Genomic DNA, 18,244 nt, shown 5'->3' with positions numbered 1-18,244 from the left:
CAAAATGATATAAGCTGGGTCCTAAATAAGACTTCTGGTTGGTTGATGAGCTTTTTAATCTCTGGAGTTTTCATCTCAAATGAAAACAATCTTCAGCTGCAGCTCCACTGGGTTTAATCCGGTTTTACTATAAGTGACACGAGCAGGAAACGGCACAGTAACAAAAAGTGGTTTATTTTCAAAAAGTGAGAAGCAAAACACAATGAAAAACACTACAGAGAACGACTCACTGAAAGAGAGACTTCATCACCGTACACCAAGTCCTAAGGTAACAGCTAAGAGGAAACGGTGTCGCCCTCGGAAAAGCACCGGTGAACCGAGTAAATGGCACAATAATGAAATTAAAACGTCAGCGCACTGATTCCACGTCGCAGCGAGATGTCGTGTGGAGATCAGACTGAAATAGTCGGACGACTCGTTAAAACTCAAATGGATACTGAGAATGAACACTGTCTTAATTCAGATGGACCTGAAGCTTATATACATTTAGTTTATATCCAGATAAAAGAACCGAATGAGTGATACGACACCAAGAGACGAATGAGTCCAGTGGTGTCTTACTTGTCTCTGCTCCCCCCCCCCCTGTTGAAAGTACAATGAAATTCTCTTTCTTCGCCCTGTGTTAGTTTTTGTCCTCCTTTTTCTCGTCTTCGGTGGGATACGAGTGCCAAGTGAGTCTCTCTTCGTAGAACGCGATGACGACCTGCGGACACTTCCCGTTGGCCTCCTTCGCCGGCACCAGGTCGGCCTCGTCAGAGTTTTTCCTGCACGGGCGACAGAAGAAAAGACAATTTAACTGATTCAGCCACTGATTTTTTCCAGTAGTTCTTCAACAGTGCCTGTGTTGCAGGCTTCACACAAACCATTTCATGAGGAACATGAGTTCTCCTGTGGAATCTGTGGCCCCGATGATCCTCTCTGGGTCCAGAGCTCGAGCGAAGCCCCGGAGCTTCTCTGGCTGAGGATCAGGAAACACAACACAACTTGAATCAATCGTAAAACAAATGAAAACCATACAATCATAGCTCCTGTGTTTTTAAGGCCAGCATCTGAATTTAAAACAAATCGAGGAACACTACTTTAATCGTGGGACTTTAAAAACTGCTGTAAAATGAAAGAACAGGTTGGACACACTGAACTTTGACAAGTATCTTTGGAGCGACCTTGAGAAGAGGAATGTGTCTTATCTTGACTTTGGGCAGATGTTGAGACTGAATCCAAATGTTTACCCTGTCACATTCTGCAGTTTCTTCTAAATTCTGCCTTACAGTTGTCAAAAAGACATCTTTTTATTTAACATCTTGTAGCATAAAACAAACTAAATATCAAACCACCGCTTTAATTTGCGAGAAAGAAGTTGTATAGACGAGTTGGGACTTACGTCGTCTTTCTTCTTCTTCGATTTACTCTCGTCTCCTTCTGCCTCTCCGGCCGCCTTCCTCTTTCCATCGTGAGCGGTTTTCTGGGACTGCAGAAATTCTGCAATCAAATCTGGACAGTCCAGGTTATCGTCGGGCTCCCACGTGTTATCTTCTCTGCAGATATTACGTACATAGAAAATACAGTATTCGTGCATTTAATTCATAATCAAGCCACCTGTTAATTATGCTGGTATTTCATTGCATTCTTTGCTACGATAACTTAAAGCAATAATGACATCAGTCAACCAGAATATGTCAGAACCGATTCATGTATAGAAACAATTAGAACAACTCCCCCACTCACTCAGAGAAGCCTTTCCACTTGAGAAGATACTCTACTCTCCCTTTCACCACTCGCCGATTCAGGACCCTTTCCACAATATATTCTTCCTCCTCCTCCTCCTCCTCAGCCACATCGTCTGGCTTCTTCTCCTTCTTCTCAGGCGGAGTCATTTTGCTCACCTCTGGGGTAGAAACAGGAGAAATGAGCAGGTGGATGCTGCTCCTGAGGAAAATCCCCTTTTTCAAACGACTGCTGAAGCCTTGACACTGAATATTCTCTCTTAGTTAAACTTTCTGGTTCACAGAGGAATGGAAAACAACTATTTCTGAGCTTAGAAACAAATGAATGACAGACACGTGTTAGTTCAGTTCTCTGACACAGAGAAGTGTTAGAAAGTAAAGTGTAAAACCTTCTGTAACAGCGGGACCATCGTTAGAGGGTTCTGTTTTCAGGCTCATGCTCATCAGGTGGACCCGGGGACCAGCAGGTTCCTGCTCAGCGTCACGGTGTCGGCGGGATGGAGGCGAGCGGGAGGCGATGTGGCGGAGAGGAGAGAACAGCGTTGGAGAACGGGATCGAAAAGACACAAAGTGAGGCAACGCAGATCATCAGCAATCCTTCAGATGTAACTGCTTCATCACACATTTCGTATTTTCCAATCTGATTATATTGCTTCATAATTAGTTTTTTCCTTCTGATTAGTTTATGATTTAATTCCAGATTTCAACAGTTTTTCTGCTACTTACAGTCCAATAATCAATCAGAGACATTTCAGGGTGAAGGCAACATCCCGAAAATATTGAGAATGAAATACGACAATATTTTATTCTTACTCTATTGCTCATGTGTATGATGATTCCGTCTGGGACATTATTTACATTATTAACCAAATAGTCAATGAAACGTTTCCAAACTGTGACACAAGTTGAGTCCAACATCCCAAAATATTGACTTTGCGATGAGATACGACAAAGAAAAGAAATATTGTGGCTTGAAATATGATTTGAGACAATCGACACGTAAAACAGCTGCTGTGATTTTACAGTAGATCAGATAATTTGACATTGTGGACATGACCCATGTGCCTTTAGTGTTACAGGTGTGTCTCAGCTGGGGGGGGGGGGGGGCAGATATCAAACCCTTCATAAACAATGATCAGCTGTAAAAAGAGACCTGCACGTGTGGGATCAGTGTTTGTGTTCCTTGCACATCTGGAACAGACTGTGATGGGTTTGAGGCCCGGTCTGTCAATCCTCCATTAAACCACGAAGCTTCACGTCACGTTGACGTTCAGCAGAACACGACGCAGGTTTGAATCACGAAGGAACCAACCCCCCCCCCCTCCCCTCGAGGGTCTGTCGGTGCAGCTAACGTTAGCCTGCTAACACGACAAAGCCCCAGTGTGCATGGAGCTGCAGTTTCCTCCATGTTGCTCCTCCTCGCTAGCAGCTAACGCAGCGGGACCGGTGCGGGTCCCGGTGGTTCTCGATCACGATCTCGATCTCGAACTGGGAGCTAACGTGCTTTTTATTCAACCTGCCCCCGCCCCCTTTGGAAAATGTGCACATGAAAGCTAACTCCGCACAATCAGAGGGAAAGCAACGCGTTGAGGAGGAGGTCGAACCGAACTCACCTTTCAGTCACTGGCGCTGGAGGGAGGTTCGAAAAACAACGAGGCTTTGTCTCGGAGGTTCTACGGTTCACGTCGCTGTTTGTGATGAAAATGGTTCGATGCCGCCCCTTCGTCTGGAATGAGAGGAGGAATCAAAAAAAAGAAGGAATCCGCTGGACAACACAGATTATAGAACATGTGGATTTACTCATGCAGGCAGCCGGAGGGGGGCGGTGCTGAGCCCGAGTGATGTATAGATCTGTGATTTCTGAGAGAGAGCAAACTGCGGACTGGATCCGTGGAGCGGACTCACTGAGACATACATAACTGGGAATACACTTATTAGTAAACACATTCATACTAATCATTATTATTTATCATCTACACTTCACAATATATTTATATTTATGTAAAAACAGTTTTTTCTTTTGCAATCATCATGTGCCACTTTACTTTATAACATTTACATACAAACCACTGCAGTGAAAGTTTTTGCCTTTTTATTCATATTTCTATTCTCTTGTGTGTTGATCAATAAAGTTTTATCTTATCTTTCACAATAAACGTGTTTCTCTATACTCCTGGGGTCATTATCCTGTGGGCCATTACAGCATGTTTTATAATAATGAGGATAACACATTCTCTACATTTCTAGACATCAACACAACATGTAGTTTAATATGTTTTGTGTATTTCTTTTCATTCATTTAAAAGTGGCATTTCCTTAAAAGGACAGTTTTAGCATATGAGGGCAGTTTTAACAGTTGGTAAGTTTTTAACAGTTATAGAAGTTTAGAGTCATTTAATTTCCCAACAGATAATGAACGTAAACATTTTGTTTTGCTCTTTATGAGACGAGAGATCAAAAAATGAAACAAATCTGTTGTGCTCAAATCTCTAAAGGTGCAGAAGTATTTACTGTCACCTCACGACAGTTAAAGGTACAGTTTTTGTAGAACAGCGCTACATAGAATTGGTAAAAGTGGTATAACTTTATACTTAAGAAGAATAAAAAACAAAAGTGCTTATTGATATATAAAAATAACAGTAAATATCTAACAAGGACTCAAACGCTTCCCAGTGAGTAGATCATGAGTGAAGTTCCACTTTAACGTGTTTCTGACTTTTGAATGAATATAAAACAAAATAAAAACAATGTGATGTTTCTTTAAATCCCTTTGACTGTTTTTATTATAAACCGCGCCCCTTCTCTGACGTCACAGCGCACGCTCCCGGAAGCAGTTGCCGGACGTCATGACGTCGCCGCTTGTGACTTGACGAAATGGATCCGAGATCAGCTCGCGGAGGATCCGAGAGTCGGAGGGTTTCCACCGGAGGATAAAACACACACACCCCCCCCCCGCAGACACACACTCACACACAGCCGCAGGTTCGATCCCGCAGCAGCAGCAGCCAACTCACACACCGCGTGAAAGTAAGTCACCGCCCGCCCGGGTTAGCTTGGAGCTAATGTAGCATTGAGTGTTTACTCCCCCAGGAGAAGTAACGTGGTTCAAACTATAATGTTTTAAATTCACTTCTACACTAAGAGGAGTGTGTGTCCTTGTGTCCTGCGGCTCGAGGGGGACATGAGGACATGAAGACAGCAGCAGGACAAACTACTTCCAACGTTTAGTTACAGGAGGGACACTGGTCTGAGCAGCATGGGCGGATCGTGTTAAAACAAGGGCCCCGGGGGCACAAACAGAGGAGCAGCCCCCCCCCCCCCCGCTCACCCCTCAAACTACATGTGATTGAGCCGTGACATTTGTGGACTTGATGCTCATTAGTTGTTCACTTGTGTCACATTTGTCTCTCGTTGACTGTTTGTCACATTCTGGTCGTTTTGTCTTCGGGCTGGACGATGAGGCCAAAAAGTGATAAAGATATAAAAATGAGCCGATATCCACGACACGCGTCCTCCACCGAATCAAGGTTGTGCTTTTAAACTCTTTTCTTTGAAACAGTTAAATCTGCTGTTAATCAATTACGTGTTGTGTCTCCTCACCGACTCGGTATCGATTTGTTATATGGCTATAATTGATATTTTAGCCCTAATCTTTGTCTCTTAACGATCACTTGTCTCTCGATGGACGTTGTTTGTGTCATTTGAATCTTTCTTGTGGTCGTCGTGACTCTTAGTTTTTTGTCTCTGCCATCGTCCTGTCGTCATTTGGTCTTTTATCTAGTCTCGTTTGTCATTTCTCTCTGTAGCTTTTTGGCGTTTCTCTCACTTATGTCTCTAATGTGGTCATTTGAATCTTCCTGTGGTTGTTGAGTCACTGTGGCGTCGCCCCCCCGACAACACTTTAAACAGAAGCTCTGACTCGTGTGCGGTCGGCCAACTTGTTGATCCTTCCACGAGGCCAGTGCCCAAAGGGGAAGAAAGTTAGTTCCACTTCAGTTTACTGTTATCGCAGCTGTATCACAGTATAAATAGAAGTACAAATATAGAAACTCACAAAAGAGAAGATTTGAAGGGATCACTCTCATTTCATCATTTCCAGCGCTCACAGCTGAATATTGGTATCGATAGTTGACCCAATAGTTTGAGCGATCTTTGTTAACGAGCTGTACGGTTCTCCTAATGTAAAACTTTAGAGAAACCCTGAAGAATCTTTGCTCGGTTCAGGAAGTGAAGATAAACTCTTGTGTGAGTGACTCAGTGGTTTTTTGCTGACCAGCTTCTCTTTTAGACGATGAGTCATCAGCTCATGACGCCACCGTAGAAAAGGTTAAAAACAAAATAGAGCTTTTGATCCACTTGATTAAACCGTGTCCTCCTGTGTCTTTGCAGTGAAGAGCTCGGTAGGATGAACAGCAATCAAGATGATGTAAGTAGCTCTTTCCCACTTTCTACACAACACAAGATTCACTTCTAAGCAAATTTCCTCATTTAATAAAAGCTGAATAATTCCTCCATTGATATTTTTAAAAAGCATTTCAGGAGCTACATCTGTGTTGAGGGTTATGATGTCCCTACACAGAAATACAGATCCTATCAGTTTAGCCTCGATACAGTAAAACACAGACACGGTTATTTTAATGTAATTTAAATGTATAAAAATGTGTTTCCTGTTTCCGTCCTCCAGGAGTTTGTTGCAGTGCGGGTCCAAGATCCCCGCATTCAAAATGAAGGCTCGTGGAATTCACATGTGGACTTTAAAATATTCCTGCATGTGAGTATTGATATAAAAATCACGATATAAGGACAATAAGTAGAACTGTGCAAATGTGGTGTGAAGATTTGCTTTGTTTTTGTGACGTTCGTACTTTTAAGTTTCAAACTTCTTGGTCGGATTAAAAACAGATTAGAAGCCAATTAAGAAACCAAAGATTAAATGGAAGGAAATTTAAAAGTCTATTTGTTAGTGGGAAAGATTTGATTGTAGCCTCAGTTATGTTGAGTGTGAGAAAACAACAAGTTGATAACCGTTGTCTCTTTTTATCTGTGTTGTTTACCAGCCTTTGGCCAGTTTTGCAAACCTCAGATTGATCTGTTTATCCTCTGGTCTTTATCTTTTTATTCCTTGATGGTATGTTGGTGCTGCGACACGAGCGTTTCCCTAAACTATTTGAAGATAAGTCAGTTCCATGATGCCCAGAGGACGTTTTATTCCAGATGAATATCACCAGTAGTTGTGCGACAGTGGAGCAGTTTTTGCCACTAATGAACAAACTTGGTTTTCTATAACTGACGCTACAGAAAACAGGTCAAATGGAAGCAGTAAATAACCTGGAGCTTCAGATACCACTCGCTTGATTAGATCCCTGTCGCCCTTTTCAACCCGACGTAACCTCAGTCTGTGGAAACCACTGCAGCCGACAGATTCCTTATGTAGCGTGTGGACAGGAGCTCTTATCGTTGTCTCAGCACTGGGCTGCGTTGAGGAATGCTGCGTCAGCACAGGGACGGTCGTGCTGTGTGGGTGTCGACTCGTGAAGCTGGTAACGATCGTGTGACATCACATGATCAGGCATCATTCAGCTTGTGGTCGATTTGTTGATGCACAATGTGGGAATCAGAAAGTTAAGAGTTAGTTTTACTTGGTTTTCAGCTCCACTTACACCTTCAAGGAAAATACTACAACGCTTTCATTACCTGTAATATAAACTATAAATATTATACAAGATTAAACTCACTCACAGTAAACTTTAGTCTTGAAAGTACAGATTTTTATTGATATCTTTCCTACTTTGGGTGATGATCAATGTGGTATTAAGTCTTAAATGATCTTTGTTTAAGATCATTTCTTTATTGATAAGGCTGCAGGATATTACGTTTAGTCCGTCAGAAAATAGTAAACGTATAACTTGTTGCAGACAAATCTAACATCTTCAAAAATCTAAATATAATCTGGATATTTTCATATTTGACTTTAGAAAAACTCACGTTTGAGAAGCTGGAATCAGGAAGTGTTTGATATTGTTGTTTGCCGTAGAGAGCTGCTGCTGCTTCCCGGGACTTTTACCCACTCTAGGAATTAGTTCATGTGTTTTAATGACGTGGGAATTGAACCCGCGCAGCCGGCACTGTAATTGATTATGTCCTGTCTGAAGGCAGCTTGTTATGCAAACATAAGTGGACTCTGTCACACGTTGGAATCACTGGCATGTGATTACGCTCTTGTTCTGCCATAATCACAGCAGAAGTCATTCTACTGACATTAGTCACAAACATACAGAGAAGTGATTGTACAGTAAATTGGTGTTAATTCGTATTTTATTGTGAAATCCTGTGAGAGAACAAATCAAGAAATGTTATTCTGCCTCTAAATACTTTAAACTTCTTGACTTTCTTGTGCTCATTAGTTCCTCAAGGGAATATTTTTAATTGGATGTTTTGAGAGCTACTGAAAAATATATCTTATAAACACTAAATGCATCAAGGAGAAATGTGCTTAAACATTTTGAATCTCACTGCTTCAGTTTATTATTTACTGATTTAATAATTACAATTTGTTATAGAAACCTATAAAATATCACCTACCTTAGCCTTTTAATAGGATTACAGCTCCTCACTGTTAAACTGAACTGTGGAATCGTGTGTTTTTGTTCCCAGACCAACAGTAAAGCCTTCACAGCCAAGACGTCCTGTGTGCGGCGGCGCTACAGCGAGTTTGTGTGGCTCAAGAAGAAGATGCAGAAGAACGCTGGTTTGGTGTAAGTACATCGTCCCGGTTTGTGTTTTCTGTCTTTCCAGAGAAGACGGTGGAGTTTTAAACGATGATTCATCCCAGGTCAAAAAACGTAGGACAGTGGTTTGACCTGAGACCCGAGCTGCACCTCCTGTATCAGCCGGGAGAAGAAGAAACATACTTGAGCATTTATTAATCTGCTGCTCTGTAGCTGCACTGATCAGGAGTAACACAGGAGTGACACCTGCCCTCATATACTGTTACACTACTATGAGAATGTGTTTCCCTTCACCTCCTGAACACTAAAATACTAAATATTCAACTCAAATTCATCAGGTAACGAGAAACAAGTCGTTCTGATAACACTGTGGTAAAGTAAGATGCCACTGGCTGTATATTATCAGGAATTATCCAACTTCTGTGTGACTTGATTAAGTAAATAATCTGACACCTTTTGCTTGTGGTTATTCTTCCAGGCCCGTCCCAGATCTTCCAGGAAAATCCTTCTTCTCCTTCTGCAATGAGGACTTTCTGGAGACGAGGAGGAACGGACTTCAGGCCTTTCTGGACAAGTCAGTTCTTCGTCTTGTTCTTCTGAAGAAAAGCATCGATAAAAGCTCAGTATTTAATCTGCTGTGGCTCTGAAAGTTACCAGACGTCCTGACCCTGTGTACCTTTGTCCTGACAGAGTGGTGAACATGACCGTGTGCCTGTCGGACAGCCAGCTCCACCTCTTCCTGCAGACCCAGCTGCCGGTCGGTCACATCCTGGACTGCGTTCAGGGCCACACCCCCTACTCGGTGACCGACGCCATCCTCACCTACGCCTCGTCCAACTGGGGCTTCGCTCAGGCTCAGGAGGAGGATTCCATCAAGGAGCCGAGTTTGACCGTCTCTTATGAGTCCATGGAGAGGTAGGAGGGGGGGGGGATCTGAACTGAGGGTTTATTGTTACTAACGTGGAAATAATCTTTAACTTGAGTCTTTAAATTTAGATTCTTTTCAAATGATTAGTGCAGGAGCTGCCTTTACAGTGCAAGACTTACATTGTTCAGCATATTCGGGTGTTAGTTCTCAAGGTACCAACATCTTTCATTAGATTCAATGTTAATATAAAAACGTTGCTTAATTCAGCAATAAATTCCATATTCTGAACAATTATTAAATTAATTACAGCTTCATTTTGAACTGGATATAAATAGAAACACATTTGGGTTTTATTTTTGTCATTTAGCTTGTTCTCCTTTTTACAGGATGAAAAGATTAATAGCACAAACTGCTGCTTGCTAGTTAGCTTAGCATCAAGGCTGAAAAGTGGAGGAAGCAGCCAACAAACACAATCTGCCCGTCAGGCTGCTAAGGAAGTAGAAGTCCTGTCGGTAAAACCCCAGAACCACAACTTGGTGACTTCAGTTTTTGAACAAATGATATGTGTTAAGTTTTCTTCGGAGTTATTGTCATGTCAGAGTTGTGACTTGCTGTTTTTTTTATGTAGATTTTTATGAAAGCTCCTGTGTATCTGCCTCTGGGTCTAGTTATTAACAAGCACCTGAAAAATAACAAAACAGATGCTTCGAATCAGCTGAAATTCAACATTAATGTGATTAAACTCCATGTTTAATAATTAAAGTGTTATTGTTGGTACAAAGTATTATTTCACCCCTTTAACAACCAAGTATCTCTAACTTCCAAGTGTTCATTAGAGGTGCTGGTATTTGTCACCGTTGGACAACCAGACTCGCTCAGCTACTGGTTTTAACTTTATATTTAATATCCAGACGTGACTGATTTCCATCCTCTTGAGTCTCGGCAAGATGGCAGTTGAGAACATGTTTCACAAAAATGTCAAACCAGTCCTCTAACCAGTTTCCCTCTCTCCCACTGCACAGTCCGGCTCCTCATCAACCAGTTCTACAAGCTACAGAGACGCTCAGGCCCGAGCCGCTCTCCTGTGGAGACTCTGACCCTCTGGCAGATTTACTGGAGCTCCGTGACAAGGACCAGGCAGAGTTACAGCCCGAGGAGGAATCCTCAGTAACCATCTGCCAGAGGAGCGACCATCTAGAGGCCGTGGTCGAGTGTGAAGCAACAGAGGCCACCTTCTACCTGGGTGACGTCCAGGACGAGAGCCTCGCAGAACAGACCCAGCAGATGAGCTGCCAGATACAGACACCAGTGGAGGTGCACTCGCCCATGGGGACTGGTTTCCAGAAAGGCTGTGAGGTGGTTTGTGAGCTTGAGAGTGCAGAAGAAGAGGAAGAGGAAAGAGATGTGACTTTAGATACAGAAGAAAAGACTGTTTGCCTTTCAGAAGCTGAAGTAAAGACCGATCAGCTGCTCAGTCCTGAGGAGGCACACATAGAAAATGTCGCCTGTGAGCCAGAACAATGTATAAATCCTGAAGTAATATTAGATTTTAAAGACAATGACTGTGAGAATACGATCATAGGAAGTAGTGGCAGCTCTCAGGAGGAGGTTCTGGAAGTCGTCTGCTCTGAGAGGCAGGTTCTAGAAAACCACGTCACCTCTGAGCTAAACCACGCTGACACCACGGAGGGTCAAGTTCCACACGTCCGCTGTGAGGAGGAGTCAAAGAAATCAGACAGCGAAGAAAGTTCTGAATCTGAGAGCGAAGAGGAGACGACACCTCAGTCAGAAATCCACGTAGAAACTGAGGATGTGAAGAGCGTCCCAGAGGAGGACAGTCACAGCGCAGTTCAACAACTGGACCAGGTTGAACAGGAAGTGGATTTAGTGGGGACCAAGGATGAGAGCGACGAGGACACGCACTCGCTGCCGTCCTCTAACGAGAGCATCGTCAAGGTCAGCGACGAGGAGAGCATCTGTGACGACACCGAGGAGTCGATCCAGGCTGTGAACGGCTTCGTGAAGATGTCCGACGTGGACGCCTCCAGCCGGAACATCTTGGACCTGCAGATGAACGGATTCCCTGTGGAAAAAGACGAGCTACACTACTTCACACCTCTGGACCTGAACTCCACCGCAGCTGATGGAGACTTGACTGAAAGTGGAGACTTCAGCGTCCTGGAGAGCAGCTGCGTTCCCGGAGCAGCCGACGCTAAATGTGCGGAGGAGGAAACTCTGGAAGACTCACGAGGTGCAGGTGAAGGTTTAACAGCTGCAGTGACACCCGCGGTCCACGAGGCGGCTGAGGGACACGTCCTCTAACAAAGACTCAGTCACACACAGATTAACGAGGTTCATGGGCGGAGCTGTTCAGATTGTTGTGTTTACCTCCTGATCCGTTAGAGTCCAACGAGGACAGAGACGTAAGATATTTAAGAAACCACTCAGACGTTGGGCTCAAGTTGTTTTTAAAATAGAGTTTATTTAATTTTAAACTATTCTCTTCTTTTAAACTCAGGTACACTAAACACTGGCACCGTTTTTCTCCTCTGCCGTAACGATCGGGATGGTTCCCCCCCCCCCCCCTGCTCATGTTTACAGAAACAGACGAGATGCATCTGGTTTCCTGATCAGAAGCTCGAGGTTTTATTGTTGTATAAACAGAAAGTGAATATTTCTAGAGCTGAAATTACTTTATTAAATTATGACAAACACATTTGAATTAAAGGATCAGTTGTAATTTACTCACGTGAGGATTTGATGCTTTTTTTTTTTTGGGATGATACGCGACATTAAAATGAAAATCTCTGGGTTTTGGACGGTTGATCAGGTCATGTGACATCACCGAGGTCTGTGGGAAGTTAAACCAGGCATGTTTCACCATTTCCTTGATTCATAGACAAAATTATTAATGAATTGAGGAACAATAATCAGCAGATTGATAAGTGGTTGCAGCCCCACTTTCAAAGTAAATACATCTGCTGTGCTGTGTTGCCCATAAGGAGGTTCCTTCCTAACGCCCGCGTCTCACTGGATGTTTTTACAGCGCGTGGCGGCTGCGTCGCTGATCCTGCTTTAACGATAAAATCCTCGTTAAGCAAATAAATGGATCGACGGGAAACGCTCGAGTGCTTTTACTTAGATTTTCACGGTGAATCGCACTCACACCAGAGACCTGAGAAGCGGCTCGTGGGTCCAGTGGGTCCCGGGCGTAACGTGATGCAACTGGAAGTGACAGTGGACCAGTCAGTTCCAGTTACCTGCCAAGAGGCTGAATGAAGGTTTAACCTAACACGAGGCTTCAGTTAGAGTCGTCTCAACAGACACTCGACCGAACGGGGGGGGGGGGGAGAAGAAGAAATAACGTTAACAGAACAAAGCACAGATAAATAGTTCTGTTTGGTTTCATGAACAATTATCAGAATTGAATCGTTAATCGACTTAATTTACATCGAGACACTCCCACAACTAACTTCTGGAACACGTTCAGTTCTTTCACTTTATGTTTCTGACTCAAGACACTGGAGTTCTCTCCGTGAACGGACTTCTTTCACGTCACAATGCACAACGCGTCCTCTTCTCTAACTAAACCACAGTTGAATAAAGGTGAGCGTCACTGGTTTTGAATAAAAGCCACACTGACGGGAGTCTAACTCACTGGGGAGCAGTGGATTCCACGTGGTTCCCTCACACTACTGCTGAGTCTAACTCATTTAGATGCTTTTAAAAAGGGACGCACAGCTGGTTGTACCATTTGAACCTTCAAGCTTTCACTGTTTCACTGTTCAATGCTCATAAATGTGACTGTAGAGGTCCAGTAATCCTAAACTGGGGGATTTCCTGTTGTTGGATTGAACAGATCTGAGTTCAGATTTCCTTCTACACTGTAAATGAGTTTGGAGACAAAGCCACTGATTCTACAGAGACTTGTTTCATTACAAGGACGATGACAACCTGAGACGTGTCCATGTAAACATAGAAAATATAATTTACTTTATTTCAAATCGCTTGTTTCGTCTTTATTGTGTCACGTGTGACTTTGTGTATTTCTATCAACACACATCTCGTGCTTTTAATACACGATGTTGGAGCAATCCTGACCCCTAGTGGGTGGAAATGGAACAAGATTAATAATAAAACTGAATTTAAACAGTAAATACTTGACATGAGATTTCTCTTATTTTTCATACAGTATTGGGTTTAAAATATTTCACATATCACACAAAACAAATGTGGATTTTATACAAAAAAAATTAATAAATGAATATCAGTGATGAAAAAACAAATAAATAAAATTCAGTCAATCTACATTTTCAACCAGTGAATCAATAAAAGTCAGAATCATATCAGTCCAAAATAATCATTCAGTTCATAACAGGGCTGCTGCTAATAGTTATCTTTTTTATTATCAAATTATTCTCTATTAAATTGGTAAAGTTTAGTTTATAAAATAATGGAAAATTCTCCTTTTCCCATTTTTTTAAAAGTCTAAAAGCCAAATATTTTTCCATTAATAATTACACCTCAAATATGAGAAGCTGGAACAAGAAAATGTTTCAGCATTTTTCTTAACTTAAATTATTTATTAACATTCTGTTGATTGACAAACAGATGAATTAACTGCTTCACCTCTTGTTTGGCACGAAGGAGCCTTTCACATACGTTTGTGCTTTGAAAGAAATGAGCAAAACTGCAGCAGATTGACAGAGATTTTAATTTGTATGAGAGAATAATAATTTACAGTCTATCAGAGAATATTGAAATGTCATGAGATTATCCGTGAGGCCTGTCAGCAGCAGCTCTGTAGTGAAACAAAACAAAAGACAAACACACCATCAGATGCATCAATAATTCAGTTTTCATTTGAAGCTGTGCCTTTCTAACAGTATCAGGGAATAATTTTCTTAAATACCACATCTGACACTGTTATCGTGCTTCTGCTGCACATATTTATTCTCACCTATCGCCCACTGCGGCGTTCAGATTGCTTTTTGCAGTACTTCCTCCAGCCAGCAGATGCCATAAACGGCAGGTCAACGACTGAATATACCTCAATGGCAATCTGGACGAGCACCAGGGGGACAGTTTCTGTGTATCAGGCCACAGTAATGGTCCATAACGCTGATGATAAGAGAGAACCTCCGTACCTGTCGGAGCTCAGAGGATGTAAGCAGGGTGCAGGAAGTCCTTGGGGATGATGCCCACGGCGCCGTTCAGCTCGCCGACCCACCAGCCGTGGATGTTGTACTCCTGGACCCAAAGTGAAACAAATAAAGATCAGCGAGTCGTCGAGGAGTCGGAGAACAAGCAGACGAAGCAGCAACCGGCAACAATCTCACATTTTTATTTCATTTTAATGTAACGCTCGTCTCATAATATTAACACAAGAAGAACCATTTGAATGATTTGAACTGCAGTTGGACCCAGTTTGGCCTTTTGCTTTTTCAGTGGCGGCTGAGATAATGAAATTAAGAAATGTTCTTCTACTCTGGAAAAGGAAATCCAGAAAAAGTCAAGAAGCCCTCACAGGAAACAGCCGTGTGCGATATTCTGTGAGACATCAACCTGGAGGGCGTTCCAACATGTGGGAAACAACCGGAGTGAGACAGAGTCTGAAATCAAACTGCTTTTTAGTCACGGATGAAAAGACACAACTGCTTTTTCCCCCCAGACTGATTAAAACAAAAGTTCACGTTTGTGCTGTGATTAAGAGAAACACCGACAGGATCAGAGATTCTCTCGTGTGAAATCAAATCAGTTACATTCATAAAGTGATAATTCACACATTTGCCTAAAGGAGTTTTAGAATCGGACTCCGTTCATCCTCACATCACCGAAACAAACGACCTGAAGAAGAGAGAATAAATAACGATATTGACATTAGATGAAATCCACTGTAACTCAAGCTGGTGTCTGAAAACATTAAATCTGAAAAAACTTTTTATTTCAACATCAATAAAAAACCTTTAGGGGTTTTTTTTGACAGCTGCTAAAACACAATCAGCAGTTTTACAGAATCACTTTGTGTTTTCTGTTGCTTCTGACGAGCAGGTTTTACTTTTTAATAGGTTTTAAAAAAAAGTTTCAATCAATTTAAATACAGATAAAATGAAGTGCATGTGTTGAACGGCTGAATTAAAAGTAATGTTTTAGTTAAATATGAGGAAGGAGTTGATCCTGCAGGAGGAAGATGAAAATATCATTTCAACTCTGTTAAAATTTGGCTTTAAAATAAATGTGATTTTAATGTGAATCTGATTGTTCCTCTTATCAGATATGTTCCTTTTTAATATTCATGTTTTTGCTTTACATGTTGAAAATATCTAAATTACGTCAAGTGATATTTTAAGTTGCATTTAATCATTAAAAATAAAATGTCTGTTAGATAACATCCCGATACACTTTCATTTGGTTCTTCTGTTAAAACTCAGTTAAATAATCAAATATTCTATAGTTGCATTTCATAAAGAAAAGTGCAAAATATTTATATTTATATTATTTTAGATTAAAAAAAATATTGCAAATGTGCACATTGAATACTTCTTAAATTCAGACTGAAGTAACCGAACGCAGATCTGTGCTGGATACGAGTCTTAAACCTTCTGGGAACTTGAGTCACATCCACCACGATCTTCTGATCCCAGTTGGGAAGATCTGTACTCGATCAATATTTGGCCTGAGACCAGGGGGGGGGGGGGTTAAAGCTCAGAGGAGGCACCAGCCGGCCTTCGTTCCTCCCCGTCCTGATGGAGCGGGGGGGTGGCCTGCTCATCTCTCCTCTCCAGCAGATTGAGAGTTTAGCACTGAGGAGACTGAACGCTCAACTACACACAAGCTCGCACCACGTCTGTGAAATCACATGGACACAGACACACACACACACACGTCTAAAAGACTACGATTCCGTCATCAGGTCAACAAGTCGTCCAAACACCTCAGAGTCATGTGACCTGCAGCTGAGCCTCAAAAACCATGTGTGTTTCATCTCTAACAGACGACTGAGACTCAGATGGTCGATCCCCGGCCTCGTCGTTCTGACTCCAGACTCAGACCAACTCCCACTCGACAGTTCAGTGTGTGTGTTTCACCACGAAGGGGAAAGTTAAGTCCCCATAAGAGCACAGAGGGAAAAGCCCGGTTGTGGGAAACCTGGCTCTGGTTCCCATCTGAGAGGACGTGAACAGAGGAGGAGGAGAGGGGAGACAGACGGACGAGGGGGGGGGGGGGGATGGGGGGGTGCATCGACGAGAGAGAGCGAAACAGTTTTCCTCTCCCTCGGGGGCGTCGCAGCACTATTCCACCAACCGTAGTGACAGAGATTTTTATTTATCTCCGTGGCCCATCTGTGCAGTCGGTCTCAAATTCTCCCCGAGAAAGGTCTTTTGGATTATCAGCGCCGCCATTTTAATACGACTGCTGCATCACAGAGTGGCTGCCAATGGCGGTGGAAGTCTGTCAGGCGTGCAGAGTCCATCTTCCTCATACTTGGAATGGGTTCATCCAGAGTACACCTGCTGTAATAGGGACATTCCAAGAGGCGCGGAGAGTAAATTATCCAAATGACAAAAACTAAGCCAACTCCTCAATGTCCTCGTCCTTCTGTTTGTTCTCCTCTTTTACGTTTGATTTGTTTTTGGTTGTAATTTTGCGTCTGAAGCTTTGAAGTGCGGCGGTCGGGGCGTGTTTCGGGCTCGCCGTGCCCCCGTGAGCGATAGGCCGAGTTGTTAAGGATCGGTTGGAAAGTGGAAGATGCTCGCAGCGAGACGCTCTGGGGGGGGGGGGGGAAGCTAAATCAAGTGGGCCCGAGCGGCCGAGGCCTGGGAAACGTCTGCTTTCGTCCCATTAAGGAGACGTACCGGGACACAGTGTGTGGCGGTGAGAGGTGACACATATCAGAGCCGGTGTTTGCTGCAACCTGGATGCAGATCAAATCAACTCAGTGTGGGAGCAGAGGGGGGGCGGGGGGGGGGGGGGAGCAAACAGCGCCGTGTTGTGGTGGCTGCGACGCGTTGACTCGTTAACCTCCCGGTGACTCCTCTGCTGAGAGAGCGGGGAGGTGGGGAGGGTGGGGGGGTGAACGAGCATGGGCGGGGCTGGTGCTGAGAAGGAGCAGGTTGCCATGACAACACCTGCAGTGTACCGGCGCGATCGTTTATTTACCACTCAGGGGGCTGGCTAATGGCGGCATTCTGATGGGCCCATCGCTCACGTTCCACGACCGCAGGACGGATTGACAGCCGCCCGAGCCCGAAGCGGGGGGGGGGGGGAGACGGTGAGTCGAGGTTGGTTGGATGCGGTGAAAGACAGCGCGGGGGGGGGGGGGGGGGGGGGGCAGGTGTCGCCTCACGCCACCGACTGTACCTAAAGAAAACACACCTCGACACACAGCTTTATGAAATACACCTTTACTTCTTTAGTAAAAATTAGGAATTCTCTGTGTCCCTTCTCTCTTCTCGAACACACACTCGTGCTCCCTGATGACACACACACACACACACACACACACAGACACACAATCCCAAATGCATACAAAGTAGGAGGAGTGCTAATAAGCCTGACACATGAGGCATCTCTCCTCGGCCACCAGCTGACTGAGGCAGGCCTTGGGCGTGATAGAGCGCAGGAAGTCTCTCATTGCCCTGCTGCTGAACCCGCCGCCTGGGTGTTACAATCTCTCCCTCCCTCCCTCCTCACCTCCTCCCTCCTTTCCCTCCCTCCTTTAGCAGCCTTTCTGCTCGCATCCTCTCTTGTTTTTTCCTCCCCCCCTCCCTCCCTCCCCTCTCTCCCTTCATCCTCTACGTGGACTCATCAGATGCACTGCAGCCCTTCTGCAGTTCTTCCATCACGGGGGTCACCCTAACAAAGAAGCATGAACACCTTTCGCCCGTTAGAAGCCCGCGATCTGTAACCTGCAATCGGGTTAG

The 18,244-nt window shown here is 43.7% G+C and overlaps 3 protein-coding genes across 7 annotated transcripts in view; 1 reads left to right on the top strand and 2 right to left on the bottom strand.

Annotated features, from left to right (window-relative positions):
- Positions 1-157: 157 nt before the first annotated feature.
- Positions 158-3,528, bottom strand: cbx1b (chromobox homolog 1b (HP1 beta homolog Drosophila)). Its single transcript, XM_034571265.1, has 6 exons — positions 3,338-3,528; positions 2,114-2,195; positions 1,726-1,885; positions 1,382-1,535; positions 864-958; positions 158-764 (listed from the first exon to the last, which is right to left on the bottom strand). Exons 2-6 carry the CDS (start codon positions 2,166-2,168, stop codon positions 623-625), a joined length of 606 nt encoding a protein of 201 aa, XP_034427156.1. The 5' UTR covers positions 2,169-2,195; positions 3,338-3,528; the 3' UTR covers positions 158-622.
- A 1,010-nt stretch (positions 3,529-4,538) lies between these two features.
- On the top strand, positions 4,539-11,973 carry snx11 (sorting nexin 11). 2 transcript variants are annotated; one of them, XM_034571257.1, is made up of 8 exons: positions 4,556-4,751; positions 6,114-6,150; positions 6,409-6,495; positions 8,379-8,479; positions 8,931-9,026; positions 9,143-9,367; positions 10,343-11,597; positions 11,628-11,967. In XM_034571257.1, the coding sequence occupies exons 2-8, from the start codon at positions 6,130-6,132 to the stop codon at positions 11,640-11,642; spliced, it is 1,800 nt and encodes a 599-aa protein (XP_034427148.1). In that variant the 5' UTR covers positions 4,556-4,751; positions 6,114-6,129; the 3' UTR covers positions 11,643-11,967. The 2 variants fall into 2 exon arrangements, with proteins under 2 accessions (XP_034427147.1, XP_034427148.1); XM_034571256.1 differs by having other exon boundaries at positions 4,539-4,751; positions 10,343-11,973.
- Positions 11,974-13,541: 1,568 nt separating this feature from the next.
- The window catches only part of skap1 (src kinase associated phosphoprotein 1), a 29,699-nt gene continuing 24,996 nt past the window's right edge, over positions 13,542-18,244 (bottom strand). Inside the window, exons 12-14 of one of the 4 annotated variants that reach the window (XM_034571261.1) lie at positions 14,468-14,570; positions 14,331-14,338; positions 13,542-14,119 (exon numbers count right to left, since the gene is read on the bottom strand). In XM_034571261.1, the coding sequence (XP_034427152.1) occupies positions 14,478-14,570 (93 nt within the window). In that variant the 3' untranslated portion in view covers positions 13,542-14,119; positions 14,331-14,338; positions 14,468-14,477. Of the gene's footprint in view, positions 14,122-14,232; positions 14,238-14,330; positions 14,339-14,467; positions 14,571-18,244 lie in introns of those variants that run through there. The other 3 variants (XM_034571262.1, XM_034571260.1, XR_004612226.1) reach the window with 3 other exon arrangements.

The sequence above is a fragment of the Hippoglossus hippoglossus genome, chromosome 19 (assembly GCF_009819705.1).
Source record: "Hippoglossus hippoglossus isolate fHipHip1 chromosome 19, fHipHip1.pri, whole genome shotgun sequence".
NCBI classification, from domain to species: domain Eukaryota; kingdom Metazoa; phylum Chordata; class Actinopteri; order Pleuronectiformes; family Pleuronectidae; genus Hippoglossus; species Hippoglossus hippoglossus.
The sequence above is the reverse complement of the archived record's forward strand: the minus strand, read 5'-3'. Positions and strand labels throughout refer to the sequence as shown.